Source organism: Nesoenas mayeri, assembly GCF_963082525.1.
Source record: "Nesoenas mayeri genome assembly, chromosome: 1".
In the NCBI taxonomy this organism is placed as follows: Eukaryota; Metazoa; Chordata; class Aves; order Columbiformes; family Columbidae; genus Nesoenas; species Nesoenas mayeri.
Window position 1 is genome coordinate 67,871,713 of NC_137541.1, and position 27,285 is coordinate 67,898,997.

A 27,285-nucleotide genomic window follows, 5' to 3' on the forward strand; every position below is an offset into this window, starting at 1 on the left:
AATGGTGGGACTGAATATTCTACTACTGAGTAAACCACTGTATGTATATATACTTGTCCTCTGTCATTGGAGTCCTATATCCCCTGTTTCACAAGTCCTACGTAACTGTTCAAAGGCATGAAAAAGTTATAGGCAGAGAATTTAGAAGAGAGGTTTTTTTCAGAGGTATGCCATGCCCAACGGGGAAAGCAACAATAGAGCAAAGCTAATCTCTCCTTTTAACTCGTGCTGATTTTCAGAACTGAAAAGCTTACACAGAAGACCTCCCTGTGGATTTTCTTCATGATTTTGCTATGGATCCTGGTTCTATGCATACACAAGTTTTCTCCTTCCTTTCATATGTGCAATGTAGGTTTAATATTTTGTCCCAATTTGCTTTGGTTTTGCACTTTTTTTTTCCTTTTTTTTTTTTTTCTCTTTTATTTTCTTTTTTTTTCTCATTTTTTCTTTTTTTTTTTTTAATTTTTAATTTTTTATTGGAGATTATGTTTGGCGAGTGACATTGCCAACTGCTGCCCATTCTGGAAAAGTGTTCAGCTGGAAGAGTCTAATTCCCCAAGTGTTGATTGCCACCGTGACAACAGCCAGGCCAATCAGGTTTACACCAAGGCCAGCTTTTACCTACAAAAGCAAAATGCATCAGAGCAAGATCAATGACAACTTGATAAAAAGTAGTTAACATGGTAAAAAAAAGAAAATAGGGTGTGTGTATATACACATACTGACTTACATATATAGTGATAAATTATGTATACTGATTTCTAAAGCCAAAAAAGCACAAAGAATATTGTATATTAGAGTATACATTGTAGAAATACTCAGAAGTGATAGTTGGAAACTGATGTATCTCATTGGAAAGTTGCTCAGTTTGTCACTTAAACTTCTCAATCACATAATCAGAATGGGGTCTTATACCATATATAGCAGGGTGATAACTATATGACTTACTGTGGAGCTATGTGATAAATCTACTTTCTCATGCTCTCCTGTGCTTAACAGGTCAATGCAAAGGATTGTGTAGTCCTGTTCTTTTGATACCTCTTTAGACAGTAACATTCATAAAATTAAAGATGAGAAATGTGTGTATCCTACAGCAGATGTGTGTGTGTTCTTAACCTGATAGATCGGTCGCATAACAGCGGTGCAGATCAGCATGAATTTATCTTTGCATCAGTATCATAATTATTATTATTATTGGCTGCTGGATGTGGGGACAAGGTATTGAAGTCTCATGAAGCATGGGAGAATATAGTTGTTCTCAAGACTCACCATATCTTTAATCTGGCAGTGCCCATAACTGAAGACAATGGCATTTGGTGGGTTACCCACTGGCAGCATCACCGCAAATGAGATGCACATGGTGACAGGAATCAGGGTGTACAAAGGGTTGATAAGCAGGGTTTCTGACTGGAATGAGAGAAGGAGAGAGATGTTTCACTTAACCAATAAAAGCCACTGCTTACAAGTAGGATGCAAGGGCCCTCTCTGTTTTATTTGTCATGGTGGTTTTCAGGTTGGTTGGTTTTTTAGGAGAATAGTGCTATAATTTGGAGTTAGTTATCCATGGAGTTAGAAATCCATGGATTTCTCTTGAGACATGTCACACTGAGGGATGATGGAGATTGCTACTATTAGGCCGCCTTTGCTCTTTCTCGCACTTGTTCTCCGTCTCATTCTGTGTTGTGTCTTCTGGATCTTAACACTGATTGCCAACATAGTCTTCAGCCAAGAGAGGTCACAACACTTCTTCCTGTTGCTGAAGATACTGAGACCATTGTGTAATGTCCATCTGAATGGTGGTCAAGAAAACTTGTTTCTCGTCATCCGAACTCATGTGGCAAGAAGGCAATGATGAATATTTTTTACAGTGGTCTAAGGAATTGTTCTTCCACTGCAGCCTTCAGCGGTGGTGAAATTTCACATTTTCGTTTACATTGCTATGGTCTGGTTTTATGTTAGAGGGAAAGGGAAGGATTCACAGAGCTAAGTTCCTTTTGGAGATGGGAGTGTCTCCAGGTTACTTTTAGAGTCAAAAAAGAAAAACTGCCTTAAAATGGCAGTACAGACTACTTAAAGTAGATTACTGCTCTAAATTTCTCTTTAGGGGAGTCTGTTTCCACATGGAGCAGAGGTAAATTTGAACTCATAAACCATACAAACATAATTATTTATTTTCATCTGACCATATCTTTGTATTATTTCAGAGCTGTTCACAGAGTGCAGTTTGGGACAATCCTATAGAATTGTTATAATAGGGAAACATGGTTAATGACCTGCATTCTTAGTAGCAAAAGCTTCATATTATTTAAAAGAAAAGAAATTACAGTTCTCTGTAACTGCTATTCCAATACAGAATGAAATCCGTATCTCTTTCCTCTGTCTTTGTCACCAATCTCTTGATTTTTTCCTGTCCCTTACTAATATCTCCGCTTTCCTTGTTGGATGATAGTACACTTTTCAGATCAGCCCCTGATCTGATTTTGACCTGATGTAAAATTCACTACTACAGCCTTTTCTTACAAATAATGAGTGGGTGACTACTAACAAATTAACACATTTAAAATAACATTTGTAAGAGTGTCTCAAGCATTATGCGGACTTCACCTGTCTTCTTGATTGCACCATCACTTTTTCTTGGACTATGGATCCCTCAGCACAGAAGCTGTATTTTTACTTTGTTCAAGAGGTATTGAATAAATTTCTTGGTGCTAAAATATGCTTTTGGCTGCCCAAGTTTATTAATTTTCCTAAACCCAAGACTGCAGAACAGTAGCTTGGGAACCGAGGCTGGGTTTCATGCGATCAGAATGCCAATACGCTGACATATTGAAACATTCCCATGAGCCTGTTAGGAAATAAAAGGCTAAAAGTGTCATTGTTTTTACTCACCATGCTGCATAAAATAGGCAGAAAGATGGTTATAGTTGCCGGATTACTAACAAACTCTGTTACCAGGGACACCAAAATGCAGGCCAGCAGAGTTACAGCCCAGTAGGGAAGGCTGCTCAGGGACAGCATTTGGCGTCCAATCCATGTAGAGAGGCCAGAGGTCTGGGGAAAGGACAGAAGTACAAGAGTGACTAAGCACTTAGTTCGTAAAACACATTCTTTTTGGGGCAGTGTGAGAATCCCACCAGCAAATAAACAAAGTTTAGGTCAATGCTTATTGCATTTCCTTTTGTTCGGTAAATTGGATTTCAGTGCAGTGCCTAATAAACAGTTGTCCATACTAACAAAGAGATACATTTGGCAGTTAATAAAATGAATAGTTACTAAGGCTGATATTCCCTTTTTCCTTAGCACGTGTAGTATTGCAAATTGGTGATAAAGGATTGCGCAGACTGGGTAGAATTAATTTTGAAATTGAAATACACAAATTTAGCTGCCTACATATAGGAGCCTATAGAAGACCTACATGTGTATTCACAAAGTATACTGAGTGTGGATATAGTCAGCAGAGCCTGGATCATGATTTTTCCAATCAGTGCAAGGAGCTTGACTCAGTTGCCAAAATAGGAGAATCCAGTGGCGGCTATGTCGTCCCCCCTCTGTCTGGTTAGCTGCTAGTAGAGAAAGTATGAGGTCTCCCTCAGATCCTGTGTCTGACAGGTTTGTGGGAATAACTAGATATTCTAAAGTATCTGAGATGGCAGTAGATGCCTATCCTTACACAATTAACTTGAGGCCTAACTATCTTCTTGTTAGCTAGATAGCTCTCCATTGAGTGTAGGGAGTAAGGGCTAGGTTATATATACAAACCTGAAAGTATCAACATTGTAATTCCAAACTGGGGAGCATACAAAGGAATAAAAGTCCAGGTTTATATATATATATGTATATATATATATGCGTATATATATATATATATATATTTAGGAAGGAAGATAAAATCTAAATCAGTACCTTGCATCCAGCTGCTAAGGCATAACCCCCTCCAACCAACACTACAATCTCCCAGGGCATGGTCTTCTGGAAGTCCTTCCAGGTAATGATGGGATCCAGTGTGTTAATTTCTGTTGACCTTTCATTATCATCTCCTATATCAAAACAAAGCAAGTTAGTGACCCATATCACACTGGTCTTTTTGCAAAGATCTTCATGTTTTCCACACTAATAGGAACAATGTAATATCCATGGGAGTTATTGTGAGTACCATCTGTGAGAGAGGTGAAGAAAAAGTGTGTAGCCAATTTTGCTGGTTAGCTTGGCCTCAGAGAATGTAGCATATTAATCCCAAATTCTCTGATTTCCCCTTGGCTGCTCTATTGATGGGAATAGTTATATACATCTGTGTTTTGTTCTATAGATTTTTGAGGGATCATGGGATCTGTTGTGTATATGCATGTGCAAATTATCTGTAGACTACAAAAATGAAGTTACAACTGGATTATTTCCTCAAAGAAGAACATTTTCTTTCTCCAGTAAACTGTGAAGCTTGATTAAGTGCATTTTTGTTCCTAGATTTTATATGCAGTCATTATTTTTTTTAAATACCTGAATATTTTCTTGAAGCAGGAGTTACAGAGCAGCATTTTTCCTAAATGTTGCTTTACATCAGTATTAAAAAAACCTCGGTAACTATATACGTTTGTAGTTGCTACGTAAGACCCTGTGCAGGCAATTGTATTTTCATATGTGACAGCTGAAAGCCTGGCACAGCAAACTGATCAATACCTCTCAGTGCTAGCCAAAAGTGAATGTGAAATGACAATAATTGTTATTATCAGGAAGACTGTGAAAGAAGCATTGCCCAAAATTGGAACTTTGTCTGACCTTTACTGACCTCTTTTATGTTTACTTGACCAGTGATTTCTGCTGTATAAGTGACGACCAAATTATTTACTAGAGCTTATCGTCAAGTGATTTTGCAAACATCTGCATTATACTTCTCCATATGCAACTGCATCTCAATCTTTCCTAAAGCTCAATCTTAAATTTTGATAACTCTGTAAACACAGAGGAAATGGTGGCCTCAGATACAAAATCTGTTTGTAATCTGCTAGATGAGACAATACAAGTTAAATCAACAAAAAAAAAACCAAGGGTATGATGTAGGAAGGGCTGGTATCAGAGAAGCAACTGAACCCTGACCTTCCACAGTAAAAATTTATTCTTGGAAAGCTTTACAGACAACAGAAAAGTGTCATTAAAGGCACTGGAAAACATACCAGATCTCTTTCTTGCTGCATCCTCCTTGCCTTTTTCCCTTTTTCCAAAACATGGCTTTTTTGCTGGAATGAGGAAAAGGAGAAAACCAAGAAATACAGAGACAGTGGCATCAGTCCGGTAACCTTTCCTAGGAAAGAAATAGAGTGAGTGTTAAGGTTTATAGATTCAAGCAAATTATTGTAGCTGAAGTTGTATTTCCACATCTGAAATCTTACTAACAATCCACCAGAGAAATGTTTGCATATCAAGGATACCGTTTGATTTTTTCCCATTTATTAAACCAACTTCAATCACTGCTCAACAATTGTAAACATTCCAGTGAAAAAAAGCAATCCCTTTTGGTTTACAAATCTATTAACTCAGAGGTACAGAAAAAATGTTTATTTACTAGAAGCAAGAAACAGTAAACACATACTGGAGAAAGGCAAACCCAAGTGGTCTTTTAGAAATGAACTGTAGATTGATTTCAAATTAAATATTTAAAACTCAGTCTGAAACTCGGAGATCCTCAGGAAATCCCAGTGTTAGAAATCGTTTTTCTGTCAAAATTAGGAGGAAAAAATAAAATAATTTTATGCAGCAGAAACTTAAAAAAAAATTAAGTTTGAATCACTTGTACACTATGCGTCACAGTTACTTTTAATATAATCTGTTTCAACATTCTTTAAAAGAAAATTTATTTGCTTCAGTCACCATTCTGTGTAATATTTGCTTGAAATAGACATTTTTGGTTAAAGTTTATCTTCACAAAAATACATTTTCTTGTTAAAAATTATTCTTTCAAAAGAATTTTTTAAATTTTAATTTGAATTGTAATTGCAATCTGTTCCAGTAGTAGCTTCTCTATGAATGCATTAAAATGTTTTCACTTCAAAATCTGACCCTCCTTTTTTTTTGCATTTGAAATATGTTTATTTTACTTTCTCTAGTTAATTCACTCTGCTTACTGAGAAAGAATACAATTTGCCACCATGTGAATAGATATGATTTAAAAAGCAAGAAATCCTAATTTTTTAATAAAGGCTTCATTTTTCACCACCTTTTAAAAAGTGGCCAGTGAGGTTTTATGGCCAAAATTATTACCAAAAGTCAGAAGATACAAGGCCATATTTCTCTGCAGTTGTTTAGGGAATTTCACTTACTTACTTCTCAAAAAAAGAAGACCATCCTGGTACAAAGCCAGGCTCTCGAGTAAACCAAAGCAAGGTCATCAGAATGAAGAAAAATCCAGTCACCATCTCAGGATAGCTAGAAAAATAAAATAAAATAAAATAAAATAAAATAAAATAAAATAGGAATTCAATCCAAGGTGTGTCTGAAAACCCAAGAGTACATTTCTGAAGTAAGAAAGTAGAAATTTCCTCCAACTAAAAGAATAAAAAGCAGACAGAAAACAGAAAGGAAGATTAGTTTGAATTAAAGAATTCTACATTTAGCTACCAGCTGAGAACCATCTAAACCCAGTAAAGAACAGTCTAAAAATATCAGTCTGTATTTGCAATTCAGTCATTCCTGAGAAAGACCTGAAGGAAAATATTTATAAATACTTGTTTTGTATTTACATCATTATCTGATTAAGTGTGGTAACAAGGTAAAGTTCATGTTACTATTCCACTGTAAACACTTTATAATGCATTTTTTAAAAATGCAGAAAGCATAAGAGCAAATTGCAGTTTAGATAAGCACAAATATTTTAAGCACATGAAGTAAATATAAGTTTAAAGGTGACCTGAGGATTCAGAGTGTTAATTTACGATATATTTAAATTAAGTACGCTTTCATATTTAGACATAGTCTGAACAGTCTAGATTCAGAGTTGATCATAATTAGCAAGTTGATCTGTGAAAATTTCACTTGAACACAAAAATGTTGTGGGAAGAATGGATTTTATGAGGTGTCATCCCTTTTGAGAGATGAAAATCTTGCAAAATCTTCTTTTGAAGAGAGATTTCTTGCCATCATAAAAAAAAATATCATGGGCAACTGAGAGGGCTGGACATCTCATGACATGGGAGATTGCTGCAAAGCCTTTGCCAACAGTGAACTATCCACCAAAATAAGCATATGCCTGAATTAGGAAGGGGGGTCCTTTAACGATTTAGCCCAAAGGTAGACATAAACTTTGACTCAGATGACCTTTGGACCCTGGTATAAATATGAATCTTTCCTTTTATTTCATTTTCCTTAAAAATAAATAATCGAGTAAATAAATGCATGCTAGTAACAAAGTCTTTGATTTTAGTTCATTTTTGCATTTAGTTCTACCCCTATCCTGGAAAAGAAGACAAAAAGCTGACAGGTTAAGAAAAATGAGCCAAAGGCAACATGGAAGGCAATATGAGAGGATGGTCCAGCCTAGAGAGGCATATTACCGAGGAAAGCAGGTTCTCTTTACCTAACATTTCCCAGTTTCTTATATTCTTCTTGAATTCTTCTCTCTGACATTTCTTCACGTTTGGTCTTCTTCTTCTTGCTCACAGAACAGGTCTCCTTAAAACTGAGGCAGATAATGCAGTAAAATTAGATGAAGACACCAAGTGGGAAAAAAAAAAAATCATAAAAATAAAAACAATGAGGCAAACTGAAAATTCCTGTTGCCAGTGGATGCTGGGAGAAGATGTGACTAGGTCAAGACCCGATGCAATGCGAAAGGAAATTATTGCATGTGATCTTTGCATAGTCTAATTTTCAGGTCTTCTGAGAACCAATTCTAGACACAGTAGGAAGGTCCCCAGGGTGCTCTGACTATTCCTGACTGGCACCACAGAGCCATCCCAAGCTGTGGCTTGGCTCCCTTCATGTAGGCTTCCTCAAACAGCTGGCACTGGCCAGATTTTTCTGTGACAGAGGCCAGCTATCAACAGATTTTTTTCATGGGGGAACTGTATGCTTTTCAGTCACATCAGGAGTATCTAACACATAAGTGAACCAATCTGACTTTTGAGCCCATGTTTGACTTGAATATTCAGGGTTCACTGTAAGTAACAGACGAAAGCTCTGCTGAGGATCCCAATAACTTTCATGACCTGTCTACTACTAGTAACAACAGCTGTTTCTAAACCAGGCACAATCAGTGTGGCACCAAATTGCCTCTGCCACAGAGGCCAAGGCAATCAGCCTAGTGTTTTGTCCTGGTGAAAAATGCCTGTATTTCTGCTGCGGACACGTATCCACAAGCACATTTCATAGCTGAATACATTTAAACCTGATATACATTTATATGAAAATTAGGTGAAGTTCTTGCTTTATTCAGATTGCCTTCGTACTAAAAACAGCCTGGAGAGTCCTCATTGAAATTAAGATATGTGCAATTCACTTTAACCTTTTCCTTTTCTTCTTTCCAGTAGCACTGCTTTGCTGAACTTTGAGCCACAGATTTCTGCTTTTCTACTCCAGCTGTCCCACAGAGATACGTGGAGTGGATTGAGAAAGCTCTGCAGCTAAGCCAGCATAAAACAGGCCGCAGCAGCAGGCACTTCAGTGACTGAAGTATCATGAGAGCACAATGGCCTGCTTTTATAGTTCCTGCTATTTTAATACCTCATTTCGTACCCTGGTTAGATATCTATACCATAGTCCTGGCCAAACCATGGACTACAATCTCTTCTTTCTCTTCCTCTGCTTAAGGCCAGTTTATCAAAGGAATTTGCTTAGCTCAAGATGCAGTCAGTCCCTGTCTGCTTAACAAAAATTCTTAAACAGGCTTTTCATTTCACTTGTAAATCTGCATCTATATGACACTTTTTGAGCATACATAGCACTGCTTTGCACTGATCAGTACTTAAATTTCCTTGCAAAGCTTGCTGTTAGACTCCAGTAAAATCCAGCAGCACTAATGTAGCTGCTAGAAGAGAAGAGCTATTTGGTTTATAATGGCCAGTTCTGTAGCAACAATTCTAATCTTAGCTCTGCTTTGTTGGCAAAATTGCTTGGTGGGTCCATTATCCTTCCCTTTTGACTTAGTTTAGATCCTCAAAAGCAAGTCTGGTGTGTTATTCCAACTGGATCAAGTAAGAACAGATTGACAACACTCGGTTCCCTAAGAAAAGAACATGAACATTACGGGAATTCAGTAAACATTTATGTACAGGCATTCAGCAGCTGTTTCAACATGTTACAAGTGTTTTTAGGCTTAAGAGGATGTGAAGGCAGAGTATTGTAGCCAAGCTCCTAACATAATATGTTCTTTAATGAACTACAGTGAACAGGAATCAGAGATTAAGGAGACTTGGAATCAACCAGTACTTCTCAAAAAGCTGATAATGCTTCAGTCTCTGGTATTACTTAGAACAACAATAAACAGCATGAGGTCTTGGATGCAATGTGGAATTTCATTTATTACAAAAAAAAAAAAAAAAAAAAGCAATTGAGGGTCATGTTAGGGCCTGTTTTCTCTCAAGATTAAAAAAAAAAATAGACTTATTTTAGCCTTTTTATTTGGAACTAAAAGGCTGCAAGGCTCAGGAGACTGACTGAGGGAAGAACATGGATCCATTCACCTCTAAATTACCTCTTCACATCTAGTCAAGGTCAGCAGCAAGCAAAAGTCATTATCATTTTATTCATTGTCTTAGGTGAAATAAATCAGTGATGTCAGTTCACCTTACTTTTAGGAGTAAACTAAATCGAATTAAGGCCGCCTTAATTCTGAGTAAATGTGTCTGCACCACAATTTAATGCAGATTAACTAATCTGCTCTAAATGCACACATTTAGTCAATTTTCATTAACTTTGCTGAGTGCCTCTGCAAAAAGAATATGTAGTACAAATGAACTAGAAGGCTGAGCCTTGTTCTTAGTTTGGGGCTAAGAGACTTACGGGTATCAAAAGGTATTTGTCTCTTAGGCTGAGAGTCCTTTCCACTTTAAATAGAAATACATAGGGAGTCTGTTTACCTTCAATTTTAACTGGTCTTACATTAATTTCATTGAGCTGGGAGCGGATCTGAAAAGTAACTCGTTCACTTGCAGTTATTTTTTTTTTCATCTATTAAGCTATACTTTCCCAAAAGAATTTTTAACAAGACTTTTGGTCCACAACAGGATCCTCATGGTCATGAGTGTAAAACAACTGGATGCACAGTGAGGCTTTCCATCAGCAATACCTAGGCACTTCACTCTCAGGCAGCAATACTGTACACCACTGTCTGCCTATGCCATGCAGCTAAGCAGTAAGATTTCCCCCGATAACTGTTCTGGCAAGAAGAAGGAGATTGTGCCTTAGTTTTTGTCATTTGCAACTTGAAACATCTTTATGAGACATGTTCTTGACAAGCCACAGATACCCTACTTTTGTAATTCATGTGTCTTGAACAACCTGCACTCACTTGCAGCCCAAGAACAGCCAGTGCATCCAGAACCAAGTCAGGATCAACATGATGAGGGAGACAGGGAAACTGAACAAAAACCAGGTTCCAAAATTCACCACTTCAGCATCTGGGTAGTGGCTGTAAAGGGGAGAAAAATAATAATAATAATAAAAAAAAAATGCATAAGAAATTAGAACAGTAAAAGGGCAAACACAGACACCTCTGATACACACAGACCCACACATATGTATATGTACATATATTTGCCATAGCATGACAGAAAAAAATACATCAGTACTTATTTGCAACAGTTGCATTATGTGTGCATAGTGAAACCAGCTCCCAAAGGCCAGTCACTGACCACATCTGATGAACAGATGAGCCATATAGCACCTTATGCCTATAAGACCAGATTGTCTGGATTGTCTAGCCTGCTTCAAAAACCCTTAGAGTTACCAGGAGGGAAATTTTGGCCCTACCTGTTGTTTTTCTTAAAGCTCTTTCTAGCATCGGCAGACTTAAGAATGGTTTCACCCAGAATCTCTTTGCATGCCTTATTGTGGACCACACAAATAATTGCTATTAGTTTGCTGGGCTCTGGCAAAGATGTCTGATACGTGCATTTGATGGAACTGTCATAAAAGCAAGATCTTTGGAAATTCTGTAAAATCCAAATTTTTGAGTAAAGGATGGTTTCTGAAATTAGTTTTCTTTCCTACCATAATTTCAGAGAGAGAAATGAAGGATACCATGGCAGCAGTGGCAGCAGCAGCTAATCAGAATCAGATTTGACCTTGGACATATCGGTGCATGAGAAGTACCATCAGTCTTTTGACAGAGGTAACATTCATGTCTTTGAGAGCTCTGGGCATATATAATAAACACTTAGCCGATCAGAGAGTTGCTTCCCATCTTCTCTGAAGCAAAAATGTAAGGCTGTGTAACCAAGTTTGTTTATTTTTGCATTGCACATTGAGCAGCCCAAATACCTCTAGTGATATCTCCAGGTTCACCATAAGAAGTTGCTTTCTAAGAACCCATAAAACAACTTAAAGATGATTTTATGAGATTTCTTCTTTTGTGAGCATTTCTCCTTGTCTTCTTTGTTCTATCTTTATCACTTTGATTTTTACTTTTCCAGGGTGCCTGCTGCCTGATAATAAGTTTGTAAAACCAAAAGAAGTTGCTGAAGAAACTTAAATGATGAGGAATTTTTGGTTTGCATGGGAGAAAGACACAGATACGTATTGACTTAAGCTCCCCCTTTCAACCATTAATGATTAGTAATAACGTTAGAGGAGGAGAAAAAATTGCCCTCAGAGATACTGTCTTACAAGAGTTCCTTGAGGTAGTAAATATCCCATGGGGAAAGCCACAGACATGATAATGACCCCACCGCCATTCTCACACAACCACAATATCACTTACTTGTTGAAGTGCTCTAAGAATATGAGGCTTGTGGAGGTCCCTATGATGGTTGTCAGTCCCCCAATGGTTGCAGCGTAGGAGATACTCAGTGAGAGGCATTTACAGACCATGTGGTCATGTCTGGTCTGATACCGGTATTTAGTGCTCAGTTCCAGTTCTGAGGGCTTAGGAGGCAGGACCAGTATCTGAGTCTATGAGGGGATACATTGAATCAAAGAAAGCAGGTGATCAGAACAGCAGCCCACCTTGTTCTAATGCCATGATGATACTGGTCCCAGAGAAACAAGAAGTTTTTGTAAGAGGGGGCAGTTTTTTCCTCACAGGGTTAACTGGCATCAGAATGAGAAATCTGTCCAGGGGCCTGAAATTGCCTGGACTGTGGCAGAAATGTAGGACAAACAGTAATAGGACTTCTGGGTATGGTTTGGGCCGGCTCCAGTTTTGACTGGAATCTCAGTGGCGTACTGAAAGCCTTTGTGGGCTGCCGGGCAGGATGCCAGCACTGCAGCAGTAGGAATCCATAATCTTTGAGGCTTATGAGCAGCCACCAGACAAATACTTGGTGGAATTTTTTTGCATGTATACTGGGTCAGGGCTTCTAACTAGGAATAGAGTGCTAGGGATCTCAGAAACAGCTTGAAAAAGTCTGTGCAATGGGAATATGGAAGAAAAAGCTGCAGGAAAATATTTCGCCAAAAGCAGTTTCTTAGTAGTGACAGGAAAGTCTCCATGTTAGAATCAAGAAAAAGACAGCAAGAGGTTCAGATTTGTTGAATTTGTTAATTTGGATTTGGGTTTATGTAGTAAAATGAGAAATGCTATATGTTCATCATCATCCTGAGGGTACCTTGGCTAAAATCCCTGTAGGTTAAAAGTGAAGTGAGTACATTTGTTAAAAAATAACCACTGAATGCCTACGGAGAATAGGTATAAGAGGAAAATAAGCATTGGGAGCAGCCTTTTTTGAAACGATACACTCAGATTCTTTTGAACTGCAAATGCAAATTCTTGTGTATTGATTTTAGTCTAATCTTTCCTGGACATCAATTTATATCATTAAGATACTATGTCATTGTAGTCCAAATAGAAATCACATTCTTGGGTCCACTTAAGACAAGTAGAAATACTAGAATGGACTGATGTAATGGAGGATTTTGAGTGTGAACTTTTGGGAAAACAGAAAGGAGGTGGATACTAAGACTACCTAATGAACTGGCTGAACAATTACGTGGTCCATGCCTGATGCTAATTTAGTTCTGAGTAGGATATTGTGTGTCAGAGGTTGTTATTTTGGGGTTGGACTATTTTCCAAGGAGGCTTTGCAAAAACAAAGAAGGTAGAACTGCCAAATAAGAAGGGAAACATGATCATATTCCTGAATGCAAAGCCAAATGAATAGTACTAGCCTTTGGGGGAGGATCTTCTGAAAATATATGTGCTGGGATCATCTAAATGGGAGTAAGAACTAGCAAAGGGCCAAACCATGACTGCTGTAAGATGATGGAGCACGATTCCCTGTAACACAGCTTACAAGGAACAAACATGAACCAGTGGGAAGCAGGTGATGTTCACATCTGTCTTTTCCCTCAAACACTGGGTCTAATATCTTCTTACCTGAGGTAGGTGCTGCCCATTGCTCTTAGAATTCATTGTTCCAATAGGGTTGGCTATCATGTGTACACCATTCATACTCTGTAAGAAGGCAAATGCCTTGAGATTAGCCTTTCTTGTGTTAGTAGGAGCACTTAGATTAGAATTGATGATGTTTGGTCATAGGATTTGGGGATCAAAAAAAATCCAAAACCAAACAAACAAAACCGAAACAACAACAACAAAAAAAGGAAAAAAAACCTCAAACAACAAAAAAAACCCCAAACAAACAAACAAAAAAACCCAGCCACCAAACCAACAACAAAACCCACCACAACACAAGAAAACCTCAAATAAACAAAAACCCAAACACTAAAATTTTAGCTGTAAACTTTACACTGGGAGGAAAACAAAACAAAACAAACCAAAAAACCAACAACCTGATTTTATTTTAAAGTGGTCTTAAAAGTCATATTATAATAAGTTTAGGTCTTGTCCCTCTGCCATGTAACAGAGTCTAGTAGATCACTTGATAGAAGCTATGACTTTGTGATATATGTAGATTGTTCTAGTAACTGAGGTGCCTCAGCTTGAAGAAGTTAGCAATACCTGGACAATAAAAGATCATATCTGAACTTGCTAGAAACCATATGTAATTGTTAATTTGCTGACTGGATTTCAGGATCTCCAGCAATAAGTATAACAAACACTACAGAGTTAATGTTCCCCAATCTGATTTGGACTGACAGGTTAAACACAAAGCAGGACATTCTGTGATACACACTCTCTGCCAACAATCACTACTTTTTTCGAAATAAAGGAAGCAGTAGTTCATTGCAGAGCTGTGTGGACACTGCTCTGATAGTTCCTACATTAGAAGACAGCATAGCTCAGAAGATACTACCTATGACAATACCTTTGGGTGCATCAAGGAGCTGAAGTCAGTAGTAGTGGCACTAAAAACAAAGAAAGGAAAATATACTTTAAAAATGCCTGTTCACTGACCTCCCTCAAAAGGCACACATCATGAGTAGGAGGAGCAATATCTGCAGGAGAACTAGTGCCTACTGAAATGGTGAAGAATACTATATATTAACACCTCTTATGTGGCATCTTGGCCAGATACTCAAGAGTTGTCATTATGTTTCACATTTCTACCTCTAGATCTGTAGCAATGGTGTTCCACCTCCATACAAGAAAAAATTTATATTCTGGGTAGTGTACACTCCATTCTAGGAATGGACTCCATTCACAGTGGAGTGAATCACCAGACAATCCAGCACTACCACTGTTCCGTTCTACTCAAGTTCTTCTCCCACCAACCTCTTCAATGCAGTTTCTCAGCACCTACCTGTACCACATTAAAACCTTTACTAAAATCTGTCATGTTTGGCATGTGGACCATGCAAATATACCACTGAACTTTTATTTTGACATTTAGTGCAGATCTAATTTCTGAACATGTGCTACTTTTATTTTACCACTAAGTTTCAACCTCTTATTCAGTAATACTATTTTAATAATAGCTCTGTTATGAAATATTCCACACATACTCTTCAAGAGGCTTAAAGGGATTAATGGCACAATGTCAAACTGAAAATTTGATTCTATATTGCATAGAAAATATGGCTTGGATAAAAAGAGATAATAACAGAGGGAATATTGGTGAACCCATTAGTTTCTAAACTAATACAAAAGTATTTTGCAAGTTAAGTTCAGGTCATCAACATGTGCTGTTTGAATGACAGTGTTTGTTTTAAAGTAAATTGTTTTAAGTGTAGCAAGAAATTGGTTCTCTTTGATTTTGATTACTTATGAACAATACAGAAGGAGCTCAAGAAGGGACTGTGCAATTTATTCTCACACCTTGTAAGAAGATGCTACTCAGGATTTAGCCTATAACATAGTTTTAGGACAATAACTTTAAATATTTTCCTTTGTATCTTAAACTGCTGGTTAATTTGATAACTTGGCAAAGTAGTCCTTTCCTTGACCTGTCCATTCCGCTTTACTAGATTTTACCCCAAATAGAGACCTGTTTGAAACTGTTAGTGTTTCAAACTTCTGAAGAACTTTGCCTCTATTGAAATAAATATTTTAAAGGTTGGTTTTTTTGGGGGGGAGGGTTGGGTTTTGTTTGTTCTCCCTTCTCCTGCCATCCATTCTTGACTCTTGACAGTTCAGACTTTCCTCAGGAATCCTCTCTAAGTGTTTTCCCTCTGGATATGTCCTGTGGGCACTCCATATTGTGCTTCGATCCTCTTCATTACTGTGCCTTCAGAGGAACAGAAATAAAAATCTGTGGGCACCACTTTCTTATACAGCACAAACATAGGCTTCAAACGAAGATCTTTCAAACCCTGAGAAACATTTTCCTTCTCTCTAAAATGCCCATAGTGTTAAAAAATGAATTAATCCTGGGAAGCTTTAATGAGATCCAGACCATTACATTAATCTCATTTCTCATATAACCCTTCCTTGTCAGTCATGTCGAAAACATTCACTTATAAGCTTCTGCTTGCATTTCCTGGCTCTACTGCTTGGTTCATCTCATTGCAACCTGTGTAGGGCTCAAATCTCCAGTCGTGATGTACAGGGTTCATTCTTACTCCTCATTGATGAAGATAAGCTCCAGTGAAGGGTGGCCATGCTTTTCGCTGAGACCTGCAACAAAAGAAGAAAGCAGACCTTAGGGTAAGAACTGCACTGAGCCCCTGGGCTACTTCACTGAATGTGGAGAACCTACTGCAGACAAAAGATTGTCTGAACCCTCTTAGGTAGTCTGTGACCCTTATGCATAATTTTATTGTGTCATATTGTCCTAATCACATGCCTCTGGCAATTAAACCACTATCATACCTATTTATAATAGACAAGGTTAGATGACAACATTTTCAGCCTGGAATCTGTCAATTGAAAGAGAGATTCTTTTCTTCCCAAATTCTTTCTTTCTAGGAAGGAGTGAACAAAATGTACCTTAGAGCTCTTGATTTTTTCTTTCTTTTTTTTTTTTTTTGGCATCTGCTCTGACCTGGGCAGCCTGGAAGGGCAGGAATAGAAAGGGCAAGTGTGAGATTGTCACAGAGCACACTTTGGGGCCTCTTGTACATTTCTTCTCAGAAGTTCCTGTAAAATTCTATGACCTAAGAGTTTATAACACACAAACTCTAGTACATGCCCTAATTCAATATAAATCGTTTCCCAACCCCACTTGTTCCATCACATATTGAAACCTTCTTTCATTTTTTTGAAGAAATATCAGAAAATGAAAAGAAAGAGTATGAACCAGCATCTTTGGCAGTACAAGTCAGACAGCTCTGACCTCAACAGAGTTTGAATAATGTGTATCAATGAGTCTAGTCACTGACAAACAAATGAGAAAAAAAATGGCCAATATTGACAAATACCTATTGGCTCGTTTTCTTCAATAATGGTGCTGCCTGCAGTACTGATGACCTCATGCTCCTCCTCAGCATTCACTAGCTCCTGGAGCACTGCCTCCACGATTGGCATCACCATGGCTGTAGTAGATGTGTTGGAAAGCCACATGGAGAGCACTGTGGTACAACACATAAAGCAAAGAAGCAACCTGGAATACAACACAGGAAAACCTTCTTGAGGAACTTTCAGAAATATTAAAGGCCTCCTTGCCTAATATTTTCATTAGTCAAGTGATAACTACACAGAGTATTTTTCTTTTTGTGGGTGCCAAAATATCATGCTATGTGCAGATAAAGTGCTGCCTTGTGCTGAGAACTGTCATAAGACCATGTACCACCGGAAGCCATTTGCTGAGCCATGTGGAAATCAGCATGTGATGTGAGAAACAGCAATTTTCATCATAGTCAGGATTTAAACTTCATTTTGTACTTGCTAAACAACAGGCAATGAAGGAATAGGGAGACTAAAATCAGTGTCAGTAAAAACCAGAAAACAAAGGGACAACAAGCCAAAGAATAGGAGGTGGCAGAAAGAGGATGAGAAAATCTGTAAGCTTTCAAACTCTAAAAGGAAAAGTGGGCAGGAAAAAGAGCCCAAACCAAGTTGGCTTCTGCCCATGGATGGGAAAGTCAGAGTTATTATTTGCTCTTTCAAGCTGCTGCTGTCAGCCAAAGTCAAAGTTTCACTCACATGCCCGGCTTTGCTCCAGCCATCATAACCATACGCAGTGCAATTCGCTTGTGGAGATTCCACTTTTCTACAGAAGCTGCCACACAAATCACACCCATGAGGAGCAAAGTTGTGTTCTTGAAATATTCGGCAGCCACCTGCATTAAAGGAAAGGGGAAAATAATCAGGTAAAAAACAGTAACAGCCCTACACAGAGAGAATGCTGCATGCGAAGAAACACGGTAGTGTGGATTATTTTTCCCCTAGAGAAAGAACGATATGGAGCTGGAGAAAATGAAGAATTTATAAATCAAAATGTTCTCTTTTATCTCTTTCATGTTGTGTTTACAACTAACAAGTCTCTACAGCCACTTGTTAGTAGGTTTCTCAGCTTTGAAGAGTTCAAGAAAAATTTTGCTTCTTTGAGCAGAATGTTCCCTGCCTGCAGTTAATCACACACAGCGAGGCCCAGCCTGAAGTGGCCACAGACAAAGCCCTGCACTGAAGACAGCTAATTCATGTGCTTCATTTGCTTTTTTATTCTGGAGGTGTCATTGTCTATCTTGTTTGTAGCTCTTATATCTTGTTCAACTGTTGGGCAAAATGTGGCATGCCTAGAACCTACAGCTTCAGGAAAAGTCCTTTGGACCATACTCTCTACATGCAATTAATAAAGGTTGGGATATTGCTGTAATGATCCACAAACCCTGTGCTAAAACTTTTCACAATGGAAATCCACCTCTTTTGCATCAGGAAAATAAGGCAAAGTTTCAAAAAAGATAATTTTAATTTAAAGGGGATGAGAAAAAATCATCAGCTGGCTCAGGAAAAAAAAAAAAAATCAGAGACCACACATGGTCCTCCAAAGCAGAATTCTTGAATGTGTGGCTTGCTAAGATACAAGAAGGTGTTCTGTGAAGTGACTGCAAAAATAACAAATGAAGTAAACCAAAGCATTTGCACCCACATGTATATGTGTGTGCACTCTCTCTTATGAAAGCAAACAAAATGGGTGAAAATAAAAGTTCTAAACAGATGCTTGGAGTCCAGCTAATTTTTTCATTTCATTCTGATGCAATCCTTTCCAAGCTATTGCTGGAATATCTTTCCAAAAATATAGTTTCTTCAGTTTAAAACCATCCCTTTAACCAAACATAGGTGCCAGCATTTAAAAACAATTAAAATCAGCAGAAGCAGTATTTTTTCCATTGTCCTCAGTTATACTGACGCCCCTATGTAAAAGTGGAAGAACAACACTAATGTTATTTTGTGAAAGCTGCACCAAGTTAAGGCTTTCTATTTATTTAACAAATCCCTTGGTGACCTAAATAGACTTGACTATAATAGTTGTGTGCCAGAACTTTTAAATATCGCTTTTCTGGCTTTCTTCCACTGGTTTCTTTCTCATTAACTTTCTTTATTTTCCTGCTACCTTGTTAAAAAAGATTTTGAACTGAATGAAAGGAATCCATCAAGCCAGTAACACAAAGAATCTGTTGTTCTCCTTCATTCATTTCACAGTCATTTTGGAGAAACAAGTGAATACTAATATTCTTATTAATACACACATACACATATATGACACAATGACTCATGTTCTTAAGCCCCCATCATTTATTTGTAGTTTAAACTGCTCAGCAAGAGGCCTATGCTTCTTTGGCACTCCAGATCAGCAGACTGGAAATACTGCAGCAGGATGAGAGTTGTTTGTTTTAAAATACAGGGTATTATTTCTGTTGTTAAAGCAAATATTACATTATCTGAAGTAGTCTCACTAGTCTAACTGTCATTTAATTTGATACTACACTGAATTTCTGTCAGGCTGCCCTTAAATTTTTCTTCTCCAGTATGCTGCAGAATTTTTTAATGAAAACATGTAACTACTTTACCCTTATGTTAGGGAAAAAAAAAAAATTGAAAATATTTAACTGTATTGGTATGGAAATGTACCTGATTATATTACACAGTTGTTATACCACTGGGAGGAATAAGACAGGTAATAAAATTCTTGGTTCATGCTTGACTCCATCCATTTATGGTTATGCCCAGTGCTAGACTCTGTTAGAAATTCAACAATTTTATTGTTGCTATATATTCTTCTGTATTCTTGTCTTTATTTCTCGTCTTTGTAAATCAAGAGTGATACCCCCTCATTCCAGGATTTTTTAAATAAATAAATAAATAAATAAATAAAAAATTCTTAGCATATCATGAAAGAGAATAAGAAAAAAAATAAACCCTCAAGTAAGCAAATTCATATCTGATCATAGAGAAGTTTTTGTACAGCTATTACAGCTATTCCTTTGCCTAAAAAGCATGACTACAACGTGGCACTAAGGTTACAGCTTGGCAGAAAGACTAGACATTCACCTGGATGACAAAATTATTTAGTCTTATAATGGTAACTGGTTTTAGAATATGTAGCCTCTTGCCTTGTACACAATCTATAATAAATACAATTAGAAGGAAACTTTACATTATATCCCAAAAGTGCTGTTTACAGGGTTATGGAAGAGGGAAAAGGTGGGATTCGTTGATGTAATAGGTTTTGGGCATTGTTTGCGATGGAGTAGCTGACAGGATGCACACCCCTCTTGGCTAATACATCCTTTCCTATATCTGTCTTCAGAAGAAGGAAGAGCTGCTTCACCCTAGTTACACGTTACAAGATTAAAACCTCTCCCTCCCGTACCTCTTAGTCTTGCTAGTCTACTAATGTTAGCTTTATTCAAATAATTAACTGAGAATAAGAATATTAAATTATGAAGAAGTGAACACTGGTCTGACCTCACTGGATTTCATGACTCCAAAAAGTGGGTATAGGAAAGCAGGAACCAAGGCTGCTGCACCAAGAGGTACTGCTTCAGAGACCCAGTATACAGCAGTCACAATCAGCACATAGGCACATGAGGCTTCCTGTAGGGAGAAACCATAGAGGTTAAGTGTTACTGCCCCACCACCTGTTGTGGAAGCCTTGTGAATATGTTCATAGTACTCATCAGACTGAGGGTGCCTGGACTTAAAAAAAAATCAATAAGGACTGCATAAGGACCTCCTAAGGTACAGCTGTTTGAGTGTGAAATCTAGGACACCACCTGAAAGATCAACTCCAGAAGATGATCCTATTGAAAGGTGTCACATATAAACTAGGGCAAGGCATTAGGATAAACATATTTAACAGCAAAACAATGATTCCAAGTGCATTTACAGATTTGTCTGATTTCCATAATCCAGTATTTACCAAATGTTCAACCATGGCTCTTTAGACTGCACATGTAGAACTGGTATTTCTACAGAGTTTTCTCTCTAATATTGGTCAAGAACAGGAACCTTTAGTTTCCATGAGCAGATAAGAATGTCCATGTTTGCCATAGCATGAACAAGGCTACATTGTGGGTCTGTTAGAAAATACTCTTAAAGATTGTTTTTTATAAACACTTTGCAAACCTACATTTTTTTGTCATCTGATTTTATTATTTCAGGTAATTTCCACAGACTCTTGGAAGAAGACCAAAGACCTGAAGGACTTAAAGGTCATGGGTTAATAGAGTTAACAAAATTTGCTGCTTTCTAAGGTCCTGGTAGAGAAAACCATGATAACATCATCCTGAGTGTTCATGGAGAGCTGGTATGTGACAGAGAAAGGTGCTACCTGATGAATGTTTTTACGGGAAAACATAGGTAGTCCATTAAGTCTTTGGGTCTATTTTTTAGATAGATATGTCTTTATTTATGGTATTCAGTGCAGTTCTCCTTAGGTTCAGTTTGTTAGGCTTAGAAATCTGATCATATATCCTGTTAAAAATTACAGAAATTACCCTCAACAAGTGTCTTTTCCTCAAATTTGAAGATAGCTCCTGTACTGAATGTAATTGACAGTTCTATGGAAGCTAGTAGGTCGACACTGATTTACACCAGCTATAAATCTACCTGTTTTTCAGTATTCACTGGATGTTCCATGTAAACTTATTGAGCCATATGGATTCATAGCTCATAATGTCTATTGTTTAGAAAATTCACTGTTCACAAATATTATTTGTGTGTTAAAATATAATTTCATTACTTTTGTGTCCTGATCAGATGACTCCCAAATTAAGCAGTTTCAAGAAGTCACACAAGCAATTCCCACAGATCCCTGTGCAAATTAATGAGCATGTATTAAACTTTTTTTTTTTTCAATCAGTTTTGTTAACAAGGTGACAAAGCCTAAAGTAAGGCTACACAGGGATGTGCATTCAATTGAATGAATCAATAGCTCGTATATAAATTCATGTTTATACATGTCCCTTTTACATTACCCTTAGCAAGCTGTTCCTCTTTTCTAGTACAGCTAATTGTAATAAAAGGCAGAACACAGTCCAAATAAAAAGTTAAGATAGGTTGCTATGTGCCATTTCCTTTACTTGCTTAAAAGTTGCAGCCAAGCTTACTCAGAAGCTTGGGTTTAAATTAGCTGCCAGACCTTGCTCTGACTTCTATTTCAGAAAAGAAATGTAATATTAAACAGTTCTGATCCAAGCAAGCAGGGCCACCAAAATAACTGAAAATGTTAACAGGCAAATGCAATTTCCGTGAATCAAATAAACTCCAATTACTTTAGAGACTATAAAGGGTATCTGAAAGGCTATTGGAGAAATTTAGCTCTGGATTGTTACTTTATGAATGGACAAGTACTCTGAACTACACAGAAATGTGTGTATTTGTTTCTCTTCATTCAGTATTATAGAAGAGTGGTTTCAGTTTTAAACTCTCCAGTACTGGTTTCACTAGTCCTCTATGATCAGGTCCTTCAGCAAAATATTACAATGAAAGGTTGTATTGTAGTTGTAGTTTCATTGCTACCAAGAAAAAAAAAAAAAAATAAGAAAGGCTAGAGAAGTGTGGCTTACAATGGATGAAATGAAAGGTGTTTTGTTGTTGTTGTTGTTGGTTTTTGTTTGGTTGGTTGGTTTTTAATATTCATGGATTATAAAGTATGCATTTTATAAAATGGAATTGCTATGCTGTTTGAAACTCCAGATTGGTGTTCAGTTTGTAACAACTTCAAGTCGTCACTTAAAAATTGAAATAATTGTAAAAGTTAGATGACAGTATCAGAGATTTTTAGTAACCTCTATTAGGAAGACAAAACTATTGTAGGTGAGAGTCACAAAGCTGATGGATTGGCTCATAAACATTAGCAAACTTGCTGCTCAGTCACCTTTAACTACACTATACTTCATGGTTGATATTCTGCAGAGAGTAGAGCATAGAGTCATTTTTGTGACCTAGTGACTATTTGACACTTTTTTGTTTAAACTCATTAGTTTCTGCTAACAAACTACTATGTTTCTATGGGCTCTGTATGACATCTAGCAGCTGTCTGGGGAGAAAAATGCCTTTTAATGAAAAAGCATTGATTTTTACTTTAAAGCAGTGCAAATATAAAATCCAAGAAAGGTGTTCTGCCAAAATTCATAAAATTAATTTAATCCTAGCCTGATTCCAAATTATTTTCTCACTCCAAAAATGTACTTCTCTTTAATATCATTGAGCATAGATAGTTATTTTCTATTGCTCCTCTGTGTGTACCAAGAAATCAGACTGATAGTAGAAATAGAATAGGACAAAGAGGAGTTGCATCTCTATCAAAACCTAGCTGGGATGGGCACTGAGTCTTTGTATTTCTGACAAACTATGCTGTAATCAGTTTACAAACAAAACTAAAATATAGCACATTTTAAAATAGTATTAAAGTGGGTAGTAAGTACCAGAAAAAACAAGTTTAATAATCTCCACTAAAAACTTAATCAGCTTGTCTAGCAACTTTCATTATTTATTTTCTCAGTGCTTTACTCATTTCCAAGAGAAACCATATTAATCTCTTCTATTTAAGTAAACTGAATTTATATATTTAATTAACAGTTATTGGAGCTACTAAGTACTGGACTGAAGTAGTGGCTGTATAATTTTAACTGTATAATTTTAACTGTATAATTTTAAATAATTCTCACTTCTTGTTGTACAACTCAAAATTACTGTTAAGCCCACATCAGGGCTTGAAGTAGGTAATAGGAAAACTTGATATTGAAGGGACTAGCACCTATCTTCAGTCAGTCCCTTAGGGAAAAAGAAAAGAAGAGCTGAAAGGAAGCCATGGATAAAAATTCCATAATAAGAGTCATGCATAAAAATGTTTTAACTAATAGATCAGAGGACCTCATCGTGATTAAAAAGAATAAACTCTATGTTGGAACGTTGCCCACTTGAGGATGTGCTTTGCATATCTTACATGCTGGCACGTGTTTAAGCTGTGTGAAGAAGAGGTAGTCCAGGCTCTGGACTAGCATCTTTGAACCGATGGGTTTACACTACAGTTCTCTCCCTTAAGCTTGTGTAAATAAAAACAAATGTGACTGGAAGTATGCCATCCGTGGCTGTTCAGAGCAAGTTCTGTGCTTTAGGGTCCATTCTGCTGATTTGGTATGTCAAGGTGTCAACATCACCTGAAGTTGCAGGTCTCACAGCTCACAGCAACTCTTACTGACTTTTGAGGATTAATCTAGGTCTCCTTGATTGGGTCCAGTGTGGCCACAGGATCAGAGGTCATAGGAAACTGTGCCCACAACAGAATGAATTCATGTGGCATGATTTATGGTATCACCAGTGGCTTTGTGAAAAAAAGTGGATGAAAATGAAGAGAAAAAAAAAAAAAAAGCAGGAAATGCTCACATGTTACTATTAACAATGAGAGAAATAAGAACAGAATGAAAAAGACCCATGGCACAAAATATTTTTTCTGTATATGTCATGACTTGAAAGGCACTTATGCATGTCCTGAACCTGCTGTGCAAGTCATAGTTCAGGTATAAACTTCAGAAAGGGAAGAATTCAAGCAAAATTTATTCAGTTTGGTTTTTACTCAATCATTTATTGTCACAAAATAATAGAAAATAAGCTGTGAACATTATTCCCATAAGCCATATCTACAAACAGTTCTCAGTCTTCATGCTGCCTTTGACCACTGTTGCCACTTGCTACATATGTAATGCTCCTTTGACATTTCCAAATTTATGCTGATAACATGAAAGTAGCTGCAAGCCGATTCCCTGAAGAAATGCAAATATAAACCACCTGGTAATTCTGATCTCTAAAAGACAGAAATCTAACATAATTGTCTGAGAAATGAAAACATAAGCAAGTCAGCAGGCAATAAATTTAATCTTCAGGTTTAAGAAGTATAGATAGTGAATGGGTTGTAATAAAGTAAATACTGCACCAAAGCATTTGAATAGTGTATTGTCAGCTTACTTTGAGTAGATGTTTTCTTAACAGCATTACAAACACTAGTCCAACTCAGGGTCAGGTTCACAACTATATTTTTCCATCTATGGTCATTCATGTATATATAAAGTGGATGTAAAACATCTAATGGCTTTTCATATCACTATGCAGTAAAGCAACACCATGAGGTGCAGAGTAATAGTGCAGAGGAGCTTGTACTGTATTAATATAATAGCAATTCTTGCAGCAATACTGTTATTGAACTTCTGACACTCATATTAAAGAGTTACTAAAGAGTTTCCTTATTGCTTTCTGTGCTTCTGAATCCAGTAAGGAACAAACACAAGTGACAAATTTTAGTGCAGTGAATCTCATGTTTCCTAGCAGAGGTTCTCAAGGGACATAGAGCATGCTGAAGTTACAGTGCCACACAGGCACGTCAGGGAGTATCTGTTCTTACGTTGCCATTCCAGTGTCACAAGCAAGATTAAACCCTTTTTAAAAAAAAAAACTCTGTGAAATGGTGAAACTTTCAGTTCTCTGAAGAAGAACATGATTACCAGTCATTTATGATACAGAAGAGATGGAAAACTACTAAATGAGGACAGCTGAGATATACATTGAACTTCAGAGCAGGAAAACTCACCCAAAGTGCATCATAAAATTCAGTGGTGCAGGAGCATTTCCTTTCTATGGATCCTGTTTTTCTTTCCAAGCAAAATACTACGGTTTCATTTTTGAAAACTGCTATATGATTTCTAATCCTTTGCATGTCTATTTGATAAAGTAGTAGTATTAATAAATCCTTTGGTACCAGAAGGAATAATTAATCTTTAACAGGATAGAGGAAGGAATGGAAATTGCTACATTATTTGGCCAGATCTATATCTAGCATTATAGAAGCACCACCTGCAGAAGTTTTGATTCATTGCAAGTTTTGATAAGTTAAACATCACCATCTCTGCAAGGTAGGAAAACATTGTTATTTTATTATTTACAACTGCAGATAAATGCACAGAGAAGAAGTAACCATGTGGCCAAGGGCACTCAGTAGCTCCAAAGTAACATTGGGAATTAATAACTGCATTCACATGTCACATTCCCTGGTCTGCATGTTAAGCACAAACTATTCCCTCATTTGGATTGTTGTGTATATCTCTAAACTATTGTTTATTGGCCACTGCCACAGCTGCAATGTTTCAGTAGTGTCTATAGCTGCTTTAGAACAATGGATGCCATATATGGTCCTACATGTCTATCACTGAGTCTTAGCTCCTTCCTCACTTGAATTGCTGCTCTATAAACCCTCACTAAATTGACAGTCCCTCCATGCATAAAACTAATGACACTAAAAATATTCTTTTAAAGACCTCTACTTAAAGAAAATTTTAGTGGTTATGTTTGTACTGCTACCCCTTCCACACACACGTTATGTAGAAAGAGATACAATATTTCTGCTTTAACTAGCTTTTACTAGCTTCACCTAGCTCTTCGGCTCTTCTTGTAATGTAACTCGGGGTGGCTATGGTTCTTACTGTGCTGACTTCTCAGTGGCATCCCCAGTCCTTCAAAGTTTAAGTCCTTGATTTTTCTAAGACCAATGCTTGCTTAAGTCTTTCCATTTCTTTTGCACACTGCAGGTTTATCCAGCATGACTATGTACTGGACTCAAAGCTTTGTTATAAAGAAAATGAAAATGTACTTACACTGCTGGGGTATAAAAGTGGCAGAGGAAGCAGCAGAAGTGGAATGAGAACAACGAGCAAAAGATTCCTGGACCGGAGAATGTCCTTGATCATTGCCATACTCCTTTATTTTCTGGTGGCTTTCTTCTCCTTGGGTTGCTTCTCTGGTTCCTCAGATACTCCAACTTCCACTCCACGTTTTCCTTCACCTGTGTCTGGATTTCCCTGAAAGGCCTCTCACTGCTTCATTTCCTGTCCCCACCCAGTCATCTAAAGTAGTTTTCTTAATTTGTTTATTCTTTAATCTGTTGTTTTTAAAAGAAACCTAATGAACTTTCAATTAAAAAGACATTCGGTTTAAGTAGGGCTCACCAGCACATCCAAAACCTTATCACTCCATAACATGCAGAGGTTTGCAAGTTGGATCATAGTGATCTTTTGACAATTTTTCTATTTAATTCAGAATCACAGGTGTAGGCATGTTGCATTCTTATCCCCATGTTTTAGAAGGCTTTTTTCTTCCATCATCCAGCAATGTAACTGCTTTTTTTGCTAACTGGGTGAGATCTGTTTGAGGCTGCTTCTTTTCCTCCTGTTTGATAGTCTGAATGTCTCAAATACAGATTTCTTTTCCGCTGGAAAATTATTAAAATCAAAATTCTATTGTTCAGTGCACAGAAACACAATTGCAGGTATTTCTTCTAAAAAAACCAAACCAAACTAAAACAAAAC

General features: G+C 37.2%; 1 protein-coding gene across 1 annotated transcript; it reads right to left on the reverse strand.

Annotated features, from left to right (window-relative positions):
* Positions 1-26,688, reverse strand: SLC13A4 (solute carrier family 13 member 4). The gene is made up of 16 exons (XM_080353307.1): positions 26,575-26,688; positions 20,393-20,521; positions 17,627-17,763; positions 16,903-17,084; positions 16,105-16,159; positions 14,412-14,451; positions 13,520-13,597; positions 11,906-12,096; positions 10,496-10,615; positions 7,565-7,666; positions 6,316-6,417; positions 5,199-5,296; positions 3,904-4,034; positions 2,890-3,051; positions 1,270-1,407; positions 1-621 (listed from the first exon to the last, which is right to left on the reverse strand). The coding sequence occupies exons 1-16, from the start codon at positions 26,671-26,673 to the stop codon at positions 484-486; spliced, it is 1,902 nt and encodes a 633-aa protein (XP_080209433.1). The 5' UTR covers positions 26,674-26,688; the 3' UTR covers positions 1-483.
* Between the last annotated feature and the right edge of the window lie 597 nt (positions 26,689-27,285).